Genomic DNA, 12695 nt, shown 5'->3' with positions numbered 1-12695 from the left:
GTGGGAGGGTATGATGACAGCTTTAGAGCACTATTAAGAGTAGTCTATGTAGCCAGTTAACGTTTTCAAGTCACCCACAATGAATATGCATCTCCATTGTGGGTATCTTGAAAATTTGATTAAGAACATAAGAATAGCCTTACTGGGTCAGACCAATGGTCCATCAAGCCCAGTAGCCCATTCTCATGTTGGCCAATCCAGGTCACTTAATACCTGGCCAAAACCCAAGGAGTAGCAATATTCCATGCTACCAATTCAGGACAATACAAAAAACCCCAAACCAATTTACAGCTTAATGATCTTTCACTCATTATTTCACTTTATTTTTTACTTTGAGCACGTTTGTGCACTAGTAAATTTAGGTTGAAAACCCAGGCATGTTTCACAAGTAATACCCGTTCTGGGTTTTGATTATGGCAGCTGGTGCTTTAGGGACTCGTTCCCATAGCAAGCTATGAGACTGAGGGTTCTCCATTCACACCACTAATTATTAGTTTTAGGCTGTTTGTAGGTTCGGATGCTCTATCCTTCTCCCTATTTTTTGGGTTAGGGGAGACCTTTTTTCGTGATTTCCAATTCAGGACAAGCAATGGCTTCTCCCATGTCTTTCTCAATAAAAGACTATGGACTTTTCCTCCAGGAACTTATCCAAACCTTTCTAAAAACCAGCTGTGCTATCTGCTCTTACCACAACCTCTGTCAATGCATTCCAGAGCTTAATGATTCGCTAAGTGAAAAAAAATTCCTTCTATTGGTTTTAAGTGTTTCCCTGTAACTTCATTGAGTGTCCCCTAGTCTTTTTTTTTAATTCTTTATTGATTTTCTAAACTTCAATAGTGCAATACATAAAAATGTAACATATAATAATACAATAAAAGCATATTCAACTTACAAGTATTCATAACCAACCATTTTCTCCCACCCACTGATTATTCAATAAAACCCAAAAACATAGATCACAAAAACCTTACCCTATTCTAATTAATAATATCCTCCCACCCACCCCAAGTGTAAATACTCTCAAATTAAGACAGAAATAATCCTCCTCCCTTGGATGTGTATGAAAAACAAAAAAAAACTGACTCCTAATGTAAGATGTCAATGGGCCCCAAACCAATTTAAATGAATTACTGTGCCCCAAACTATCGGCATTCATTCTTTCATATCTATAGCTGGAGCACAGATTTGCCCACCAGAAAGGGAAATTTAAACGATCGTAATTCTTCCAATTACGGGTTATCATCTGGATGGCAATCCCGGTCATGATAAGGAAAAGACAGCATTTATATCGATCCATAGGGAGCTTAACATATAACAATGTTCCACATATGACCGACTCGTATGTCAGTGGAACTGAGAACTCCAATATGTTATCAAACCTACCCCATATTGACCTCTAAAAGTTAAGTATCAAAGGACAATAGAACAACAGATGATCCAGTGTCCCAATGTCCAGATGACAGTGCCAGCATCTATTAGATTTAGAACTGTCTACTGTATAACCAAACAGGGGTCCAAAAAGATCTATGTAACAAGAAAAACCAGGTTTGTCGACGCTGTACACCTCATCCTCCAAGTCCAAATACGTGGCCTTCAAGATACAGTGTCCCCTAGTCTTCAATTTTTGACGGAATGAAAAATCGATCCACTTGTACCCGTTCTACTCCACTCAGGTTTTTGTAAACTTCAATCATATCTCCCCTCAGCCGTCTCTTTTTCAAGCTGAAGAGCCCTAACCGTTTTAGTCTTTCCTCATACGAGAAGAGTTCCATCTCCTTTATCTTCTTGGTCGCTCTTCTTTGAACCTTTTATAGCGCCACTATATCTTTCTTGAGATGAGATGAGACCAGAATTGAATGCAATACTCCAGATGAGGTCACATTGTGGAGTGATACAGGGGCATTATAACATTCTTAGTCTTGTTAACCATCCCTTTTTTAATAATTTCAAGTATCCTGTTTGCTTTTTTGGTCGTCATTGCATATTAGGTGGAAGATTTCATTACATTGTCTACGATAATACCCAGATCCTTTTCTTGGATGCTAATCCCCAAGGTGGACCCTAGCATCTGGTATCTGTGATTCAGGTTATTCTTCCCAATGTGCATCACTTTGCATTTGTCCACATTAGATTTCATCTGCCATTTGGACGCCCAGTCTTCCAATTTCCTAAGGTCCGCCTGCAATTTTTCACAATCTGCATGCGTTTTAACAACTTTGAACAGTTTAGTGTCATCTGCAAATTTAATCACCTCGCTTGTCGTTCCAATTTCCAGATCATTTATAAATAAATTAAATAGCACCAGTCCTAGTACAGAACCCTGCGGTCCAGAGGGTGGCTACTAAAATGGCCAGTGGTCTTAGTTATAGAGCATATGGCAACACTTAGATCTGAATATGTGTGAACTGTAAAAGGAAAAAGGGAGTGGGGAAGGGACACAAGTCAAACTGCTATAAGGAGAATTAGTTTATTAGAATGTCAACAAATTTAGGTTAAAAGTACACATATGTAGGAATAAAATATGACAGGCATAGAAAGTCCTTTGTAATAAAATATATACATAAGGCAGGACTCTTTCAAATTCAAGGAAACTCTGAATAAGAGGGCATAGGATGAAAATAAAAGGGGAGAGGAGTAATTGAGTAAATGTTTTACACAAAGAATGGTGGATATGTGGAACAGCCTCCCAGTGGAGGTGGTGGAGACAAGGATGAATCTGAATTGAAGAAAGCATAGAACAAGCATGGATGGATCTCCGAAGGAGAGGAAGGGATTGTAGAGATTAATACTTGGTGTGGATGGACAGACAGGAGAGACCACTTGGTCTTTATTTGTGTCTTTCTCTGTTTCTATGGACAGAGGATCTCTGAGGGAGAGGAAAGGAATGTAGAGATTAGTGGTTGGTGTGGATGGACAGACTGGAGAGGCCGTTTGGTCTTTCTATAGGTCATTTTCCCTGTTCCTATGGACAGAAGATATCTGAGGGACAGGAAGGAATTGTAGAGATTAGTAGTTGGTGTGGATGGACAGACTGGAGAGGCTATGTGTGTGTGTTTATTTTTAAATTTGATATACCGCAGTTGCTCACACATGTCATAACTGTATTCAAGATAAAATCCAGCAATAACATACTATAGACCGAACACCATCACAGTGACAGGACAGATATTCACACTGTAGGCAGAAAATGAGAATATAGGCAGAAAGTCAGCCTAGGCAGTCAGGTCTGGATTCTGCAAAGTCCATCCCAATTGTAGGAAGATGTAGGCGTCCTACAGCTGTCTAATTAGCCAATTGGGATGCACATTTAAAAAAAAAAAATGCTCCCCAGGCAGGCCGTCAATATTGAAGATGCCCCCAGGAGCCTAGGGAGGCCCACAAGACTGCCTAAGCTCGCCTAAGGCTAGGCGGTAGCCTTAGGTGTACCTAGGCGGCCCTGTGCATCTCCCTAGTAGAGTGGGAAACACTTACAATATAGGCCAGCAAAATGGTGGCCCACAATGTAAGTAGATGTGGCCACTATACTTATCGCGGCAAGGGATCTCCCTGCCATGATAGGTATAGCAGCCGCCTGTCGTCCCCCCCCAAACGATTGCTGTCAGGAGGGTGCCCAACCTCTCTTGTTGGAAGGCCGCCTCTCCCCCCGATCGCCGGCAGGAGGGTGCCCAACCCTTCCTGCCGGAAGAAGACCCCCATCCCCCTCCCCCCGGCAGGAGGGTGCCCAACCCCTCCTTCCGGAAGGCCGCCCACCACCACGATCACCAGCAGGAGTGTGCCCAATCCCTACTACTGGAGCACACCCCCCCCTGCTAACATCCCTCCACTAACCTTTCAATCCCCCACTAATCTTTCAACGTTGGCCTTAGGCTTATTGGGGATGAGCCTGCCTCATTTTGCAGAGGCAGGCCTGCTGGACGGATGGTAGGAAGACCTGGCAGGCCAGCCAACGTTGAAAGGTTAATGGGGGGGATCCGGAGGGGGGTCGTCCTCCGGCAGGAGGGGTTGGGAACCCTCCTGCTGGAAATCGGGGGATGGGGCACCCTACCGGCGATCATTGGGGGGGGGGACCAGATGGCCGCTATAAGTGCAGCGGCCATGTCTACACTAACCTGGTTCTGTAACTGGCTTCTGTAACATGGACGTCGGTTACAGAATCGGGTTTATTGTAGGCGAACGTAGGCCCGTGTTTTGTGTTTGGACCAATTTTAACATAGTACTTCCTATTTCCGGCTTTATAGGCAAGAGTTGAATCATGGGATGGGAAACCTGCCAAATTTGATAGGACTTTGTTGGGTCTCGGGATGGGAAACCTGCCAAATTTGATAGGATTTTGTTGGGTCTCTAACATGAACTCTTTGTCCCGTCCCCCCCCCTCCCCGTCCCCCATTCTCTGTTCTAATTTCAGCATACCAGCATTTTGAAGTATGAAGAGAAGACCTCTCTAGTGAAAGAAGTATGGCAGATAAAAGAAAACTGCAAGGTAAGGTGTGGCAAAGTCTCTCTATGGGCCGCTGAAGGGGGTTCAGGTCCCTTCTGCCTCTGGAAGTGCTCTCTACTGATCCAGAATAACGTTGCACCCCCTGTTACCAGTGTGTGTGTTTTTTTTTTTTTCAGGTGGATGGGAGGGGAGGGATTCTCCAGTGGAAATTAACACATAGAACATAGGGCCAGGTGTGCTGGATGGCTTTTTAAACGATCTACTGTGTCTTTGTGTTAGTGGAGAGGACTTGGGCCTAGATTTGGAATCTAGCCTTTGAAGTCCTGAGCCTTTCCATTCACCTGCAGTCTTGAATTTGATGGCATCGAGATAGGGAGGGTGAGAATTTGGGAAAGGAAAGGGCTACATTCTGAGCGCTCTTGAGATTCTGGCAGATCTTCCGCCCCCACCTCTTCCTTCTCTTCGTTACAGCAGTGTCCGGCACTAAGGACCTCCCCTTTCTTTCTCTCTCTCCCCTTAGGTGAGATTGATCGCTGTTTGAAAAAGGTATCGGAGGGGGTGGAGCAGTTCGAGGATATTTGGCAGAAGGTGCGAGGCTGAGACCTGGATGGCATTGGCTCTTCTTGCCCCTCTCCCTAATTTCTGTTCCCCCTTCCACCCAACTGCCTCTACTTGCCACTTGTTATCTCGCTTTTCCTGTTAATGCGCTCTCTCCTCCTTTTGCAGCTTCACAACGCAGCGAATGCCAACCAGAAGGAAAAGTATGAAGCTGACTTGAAGAAAGAAATAAAGAAGCTGCAGGTAGGAGGAGCTGCCATGGCGGTGTGCCGAATCCGTGCAAGCGCTGGGTTTACAGAGAGATAACTGGCTCTGATTCCAAGCATCAGAATCTTTACACTACTACTACTTGGGGTGCTGTACCTAACATATTTTCTGTTGGTTGGACACTAACTACTAAAATAATGAAAATGCTTCCTCTTTTTAATTTTTGAAGTGATACAAGAATTCTGAGGCGGGCTTTTAAAGGAGCAGAATGGGCGGCTCAGCATTTAGCATACGCACTTTTGTAAAAAGACCCATGAGTTTGTGAGGTGCCAGCAGCCCTGCTTATAATGCAGATTTGTGGAGAGTCTTATCTTTCCCTTAGGATGAGAACCAGGAAAGCCAGGATTTGAATTTCTGCTTTTCCTTGTGACTGTGGGCAAGTCACTTCATCCTTGGCTGTAAAGCTTGGACTGTAAGCCACCTTAGACCAAGAAATAGTTACTGTTTCATGTCTGTAACTTGTCTTGAGGTTAGGTTTGGAAAGACAGATACAAACTCCATTTGGATTTTAAGTAGCTTGATGGAACATTGTGGCCTGTCGTTTCCTTGTGATTCCTTTTTTTTTTTTTTTTTTTTAATTTTCCCCTCTATGACCTCTGTGTGTCTTCTGTCTCTCTCTTATCTTACCTGATAGCGACTGAGGGACCAAATTAAGACGTGGGTGGCCTCCAACGAGATCAAAGACAAAAGGCAACTGATTGAGAACCGAAAGCTGATTGAGACGGTACGATGTGTGCGGCAGAGGCACTGCTCCCTTCTTGCTTTAGCATGGTAATGGAGCGCAGTAAGACCTGTTATCCAGAAGGGTTTCAGAACTCATTTGTTTTGCTGACTCGCTGTGGCCTCGGGGAAAGTCTCTTTGCTCCAACTCTAGCCCCTGCCTGTGTTCTGATACTCCTGTGCCTTTTTCCTACTTGCCCTTTCAGCCTTTAATAAGCCTGTCTGCAGCCTTGAGCTATGATTTGGGGTATATTAATTTGAGACACCTGTGATGGTTAGGGAAGGAGCTTGTGAGATCATCACCAGCACTTTTTGGGATAGATTATGGCATAGGGTAGGTCCAGTTTATCTCTGCACCAAGCCACACCCACCTCTTCCCCCATTGGCCATGAGCTTAACCCACACTGTGAAGTCATAGGAGCCTGGCTGCCTGCCTGAGTCTGACCTCACGATTTCCTGCTATGCTTGCTCTCAGTAGCCCTTCTGCAGGAAAATGCCATGAGAAGCCTTAGGTGAGATTTGGGCAGAGATGGTACTGATTGGCTGCAGGCCTCAGTGGGTAGTGTAAAAAACTATGCAGTTTATAGATAATGACTTCAACCGGGGCTTTTCTGCTTGAAGAGATGTATGGGAGAGAGCAACAGTGAGGCAGGAGGGATGATCATATAGGCAAGGCTGTGTAGGGGGTGAAACTGTTAAAAGTCCATGTGGACAAAAGAGGAAAGAGGAGGGGGTGTTAGTGAAAAGGATGTGGTGGCAAGTCTCCCAAATTGACTTCCATTCATACTTGAAAGTGACTTCAGAATGATGCGTGCTATTCTTGGTCAGTCTGATTTGAGGTTTACTGGAAAATCAGCCTGTTCCTTTTAGGTGAAGGTGAGACTCGCATTTTTTCCTTTTTTGCTCCACTCTGAGCTGTGGTATGTTAATTTTTCTGTCTGAAGACAGAGGAGCTTTCATTGTGTTTTCCCCTTAATCTGTTTCTGTCTTGATGTAAGAAATCTTTAGTTCACGCTCTCTCTCTTTCTAGCAAATGGAGAGGTTCAAGGTGGTGGAGCGAGAAACCAAGACTAAGGCATACTCCAAGGAAGGACTGGGTCTGGCCCAGAAAGTGGACCCAGCTCAGAAAGAAAAGGAAGATGTCGGTCAGTGGCTGACGGTAAGAGCAGCTTATAACAGTATTAAGAGCACTGGATGTTAAATGAGGCAGGGAAATGGTATTCTTTCATCTCTGGGCCAAAAAGGGGTAAGATGCATTTTCCTAAAGCCAGAAACAAGTGCTGTATTGTAAAGTAACTTTTTAAGTTTTCAGAATCATCCTTCTGCTTGTATTTGTAATCACAGAAGCTGCTGGAACCATATCTCCTCCTGTCATGGACAAGTTCTTATATGGAATAGGGAAGCGAGAGTGACCTGTATAGGGTCGCTGTTGCCGAATGTTATTCCTTTTTCCCCTTGTGGACCTATACAGAGGTGGTCTAGCAACATTAACTGATTTTGGGTTTGCATCCCACAGAACACAATCGATACGTTGAACATGGGGGTGGATCAGTTTGAAAGCGAGGTGGAGTCACTGTCTGTGCAGACACGGAAGAAGAAAGGCGACAAGGATGTGAGTTTGGTTTCTGGGTGTCTCGCGCACAAAGAGGCAGCAGGAAGCCGGGAGTTGCTGTGGCTTAAGAGATCTTCATGTAGTATGACTGGGATGCTTGTGTGTGGGAGCCATCTGAGGAAAAGGGGATTTTATTGCAAAGGGGCAGGGAGCTGAATGAGGATGGGCTGGGGGGGGAGGGGGTTGGTAACTGCAAGAGAAGAGTTTGACCATTGGGGGTCTGGGAGCCTCAAGAGGTGAGAGTTGCTTATTTTGATTGTGTTTTGCGGTTTGGCTGGCACCAGCAGAAGCAGGACCGCATCGAAGGCCTGAAGCGGCACATTGAGAAGCACCGGTACCACATCCGCATGCTGGAGACCATCCTGCGTATGCTGGACAATGATTCCATCAATGTGGACGCCATCCGCAAGATCAAGGACGACGTGGAGTATTATGTGGACTCCTCGCAGGACCCAGACTTTGAGGAGAACGAGTTCCTCTATGACGACCTCGACTTAGAAGACATTCGTAAGTATTCCCAGAAACAGGTGTAACAGAATGAGGTGAAATTACTGTCTTCAAGGACAGACACTACTGTTTGATAAGTTCAAGTTCAGTTTAATTTTGATATATTGCAATTTCATGTTACATCTATTCTATATAGCATTTATAGCTTGCTTTAATCTCCAATCAGATTCTAGACAGATAACAGTATTAAAAAATAAAAAATCCATCTAGCCGGATAACAATATTTAAAAACTAGTTTTATAGCCCGTTACATTAACGGGTGCTAGAATATATGTGTGTGTCTGTCTTTATTTCTTTCTCTCTCTGTCTCCTTAGCCGTTTTCTGTCTTTCTTTTTTCTATCTTTCTTTTGGCTGTCTACCACCACCCCTTGTGTGCTCCCCCTGTCCATTCTCCCTTCCTTTTACCTCCCCTGTGTCCACCACCACCCCTTCACAGCTCCCCTTATCCAGCAGCAGCCCTTCTCCCTTTGTTTTACCTCCCCCCTGTCCATCATCACCTCTTCCCTGCTCCCCCTGTCCAGCAGTAGGTCTCCCTTCCTTTTTTTCCCCCCCCTGTCCATCAGCACCTCTTCCTGCTCCCCCTGTCCAGCAGTAGGCCTCCCTTCCTTTTTTTTCCTCCCCTGTCCATCAGCACCTCTTTCCTGCTCCCCCTGTTCAGCAGTAGGCCTCCCTTCCATATATTTTTTTTGATGGCTTTAATAAACAACAATAAAGATCTTCTTAAAGGAGGAAAAAGACTCAGATTCCCGTATGCCGCCAGTAAATTACTTGCAGGCTATACTGGAAAGGGATACCACCTCACTGGCTCAAAAAACCTCCTTGTTGTACATTCAATGTCCAAGCATACCCATGTTATCTCAAATTCTCCACTGCACTGATAATATAAAAGTGTTTGCAAAACTTCACACATCCAAATTCTAGCATAGATATGCGTTATAGCTAGATATGCATTAGAAGAAGAACTTATCTTTTTCGAGTTCACTGTGTCTGTTGCTAGGTCTCTGCTTTTGCGTAGGCTGCATCAGGGCAAGGGATCCAAATACACAGTCGGTGCCCAAACTTCACGCTCACTCTCAGCGGCAGCTTCATTTTGATCCAGCGTCAGAGGATTTATTTACTCCCATCTGCTGGTGCCCGTCGCGGAGCGGAATGTGGGACCCGGAGTTCACCCAGCACTGGTGAGCGGAGTTAGCGGGCGAGGAGGTTCTTGCGATGCAGCTGCTCTCCGTCCTGCGTCTAACCTCCGCCAACAGCCACCTGCCTCAAAGCCCTGCTCCCAGCAGCCGCCGCTCCGCACGTCCTGGAGTCCTGGTGTAGTAAGCGCGCATGCGCACTCTTGCCGGCACAACAGAACAGGGATCAGGGAAGCACGCGGCGAGAGTGCACATGCGCGCTTAGCGTTTTATTATTATAGATAATACATCAAAGTCCTCATCAAATTTATAGTAAATCAATTAAAATAATGAGTTTTTAAAAAATTTTCAAAAGGTACTGTGTTCTTTTCTTCCTACTGAATAAATTGATACGGCATTTTCATCTCTGGAGTGTAGCACGATGGTACTGGCGCTGCATCCATTGGTACCAGTGCTTTCTTTTCAGCAGTGTTTCCTTCATGTCCACGACTTCTGTCGGCATCGACATGTTTCATAATACCTGTCGACCCCTATGATGGTTGTCGACGTCTATGATCAGTGTTGATGTCTATGTCGACACCCATGTCGATGTTGACATCTATGATCGCTGTCGATGTTCATATCGACACCCATGTCGATGTCGGAGCTCCTTGTCGACATCGACATGTTCAACTGTGTTTCCAGTTGTTCGGGTTGTCAGCCATGTCGACACCGTCTTTTCTGGTGCTGCTCTGGTTGAGTTCTTGATACCGGTAGCATTTTCACAGGAGTCTCCTATGATTTTCATGACTCGCATCATGCGACGCCGGTCTTCTTTGAAGTTACCGGTGTTGGTGTCGATTCGGTATGGGAAGGCTTTGCAGTCATTAAGCTGTATTCTGCTTTCGACATTGACTTCCTGACTGTATTGGAATTGACTTTCTGAGAGGGTACACCCCATATCTCTCTGAAGCGGTGGGTGTTTTTTTCATCACATGTTTTCTTTTTTCCCTTCCTGGGGTTGAGAAATAAATTTTTTACAGATCCTTTAGGGCACTGTCTGTAATTGTGTCATTCCTTTGGAAGTTGACATTGTACAGTCATTTTCTTTGCTAAGGATTTTCTTTTCCTTGATTTGTAGTTATCTACTCAAGGTTTGTTTGTTTCCCTTCCATATTTAAGGGAGCTTTTTTGACATGCTTTTCGAAACAATCGGCATGTTTCATTGAATCCTTTCTGGTGGAGTTCTTTCTACCGGCTAGTGTGTAGGCTTCTGTCTTTCTGGGCAAAGTGGATAAGGCTAGGGACTGGTTAGCCAAATCGGTTTACTAGATTCATATATTGCCTGAGTGATTTTATTGTCTATTTTCTTTGGCATACAATTGTTCACACATTCCATGTTGCTGCATTTCATTTTCTCTACTTACATACAATGTCTTTGTTTTCAGTGCCTGTTCTTACAGACCTGGGTTTTCCAGATCTGGTCTGAAATTGAGTATCTGTTTTTATCCCAGGACAAGCAGGCAGCATATTCTTAACGTATGGGTGACGTCACCGACGGAGCCCCGGTACGGACACTTTTAACTAGAAAGTTCTAGTTGACCGCACCGCGCACGCGCGGGTGCCTTCCCGCTCGACGGAGGAGAGCGTGGTCCCCAGTTTCTTCGTTTCCGCGGAGCGAAGAAGACACATGTGCTTTCAACGGCCGTTGAAAAATCAATTCCTGCCTTCCCGCTCGCGTAATTTTTCGTTGTTTTTCTCTTTTTTCCCTTCGGGTTACTTTTTCTTTATTTTTCAGGCCGGTCCCGGCGGGGCCTGTTGCCACCATACAGGCCTCCGACTTTGATTTTGCGGAGGCCGTGTTTCCCTTCATGCCCCCTCAACCGGGCTTTAAGAAGTGCCAGCGGTATGCACGCCCGATCTCTCTTACCGACCCGCACAATTGGTGCCTGCAGTGCTTGGGTCCAGAGCATCGGGCGGACACCTGCACCCGCTGTGCTATGCTTAAAAAGCGCACCTTAAAAAATAGGCAGATCCAGCAAAATATTCTATTCGGTACCGGATCTGCCATGGAATCTGCCGCGACGTCGACGGCACCACAAAAGTCGACACCGACTACTTCGACTCCACCGGATCCTTCTTCGGGGTCGCTGGCTCCAGGTAAGCCGGCTAAAAAGCCTTCCACTTCCCTTGAGCGCCCTCCTGCCACGGTTGCGACACCGGCAACCCCGGCACCGCATCGACCCCGCAAACGCTCTGCTCCGATATCGGTGAGTGCCTCGTCATCGGCCTCCTCATCGCCGGAGCGTAGAGCGGCACCTATGGTACCGAAGAAGAAAAAAGCGGTACCGGTGCCTCCCCTGGATGACCGCATCGCGGCCATACTCCAAACACAGTTACAGGAGCAGCTGCAACAACAGCTCCAACAACTGTTGCCGGCGTTGCTGGCACCGCACCTTCCGGTACGGGACCGGTCCGAGTCTCGCACCATTCCATCGGTGTCGACCCCTTCGGTACCGCTCAACACTTCCATGCCGGTCCTCTCGGCTGAGCCACATCTTTCCCAACCTACGGTACAGACCCGCTCTGATGCCGATCCTCCTCGGTACCAAGTACGGCACCGGTCTTCCTCACCCGGTACCGCCTCGGTTCGCTCTGGCAAGTCTCTCTCCAAAACCCGCCATGCCGAGCCCTCCACACCAATGTCCTGCCGTGCGCACCCCGACATCAGGGACCCAGACTTATGGGAAGAATCCCCACACGGTACCGAGGAAGACGCTTCCTCCACGGACGAGGAACCTTCAGTGACTGATACCGTCTCAAAACCTGAACAGTCCTCGTTCACCAAATTCCTTAGGGAGATGTCTGCTGCTCTTTCCATTCCCTTAGAGTCCGACTCTAAAAAGTCACAGGCCTTTCTCGATGCCTTAGACTTTGAGCAACCTCCTAAGGAATTCCTCAAGTTACCCGTACATGACATCCTACGGGAAACTTTTTATAAGAACTGGGAGAACCCACTCACTGTCCCGGGGGCCCCTCACAAATTGGATAGCTTGTATCGGGTCATTCCCATCCCAGGGTTTGACAAGCCTCAATTGCCCCATGAATCTCTCCTGGTGGAGTCCACCTTAAAGAAAACTCAGGGCTCCAGTGTCTATGCCTCCACCCCTCCTGGCAAAGAGGGAAAAACTATGGATAAGTTTGGCAAGCGCCTTTTCCAGAATGCCATGCTGGCCAACAGGGCAAATAATTACACCTTTCACTTCTCCTTCTACATGAAGCATCTGGTGCAACAACTCTCCGCCTTACAAAAATACATCCCTGAACGTAAGGTACCTCTTTTTCAACAACAAATTTCCAGTCTGCTCCAACTCCGGAAATTCATGGTGCGCTCCATTTATGACTCATTTGAGCTGACCTCTCGAGCGTCTGCCATGGCTGTTGCCATGCGGCGTCTGGCCTGGTTGAGAGTCTCTGACC

The 12695-nt window shown here is 46.3% G+C and overlaps 1 protein-coding gene across 3 annotated transcripts in view; it reads left to right on the top strand.

The window, feature by feature from the left end:
- The window catches only part of CNOT3 (CCR4-NOT transcription complex subunit 3), a 110119-nt gene that overhangs the window by 8516 nt on the left and 88908 nt on the right, over positions 1-12695 (top strand). For 2 of the 3 annotated variants that reach the window (XM_033960646.1, XM_033960648.1), the window contains exons 2-8: positions 4406-4480; positions 4959-5026; positions 5165-5239; positions 5898-5987; positions 7014-7142; positions 7500-7595; positions 7880-8102. In XM_033960646.1, the coding sequence (XP_033816537.1) occupies positions 4456-4480; positions 4959-5026; positions 5165-5239; positions 5898-5987; positions 7014-7142; positions 7500-7595; positions 7880-8102 (706 nt within the window). In that variant the 5' untranslated portion in view covers positions 4406-4455. The remainder of the gene's footprint in view (positions 1-4405; positions 4481-4958; positions 5027-5164; positions 5240-5897; positions 5988-7013; positions 7143-7499; positions 7596-7879; positions 8103-12695) is intronic. The other variant, XM_033960647.1, reaches the window with a different exon arrangement.

The sequence above is a fragment of the Geotrypetes seraphini genome, chromosome 10 (assembly GCF_902459505.1).
Source record: "Geotrypetes seraphini chromosome 10, aGeoSer1.1, whole genome shotgun sequence".
In the NCBI taxonomy this organism is placed as follows: domain Eukaryota; kingdom Metazoa; phylum Chordata; class Amphibia; order Gymnophiona; family Dermophiidae; genus Geotrypetes; species Geotrypetes seraphini.
This window is presented reverse-complemented; position numbering and strand designations above follow the sequence as displayed.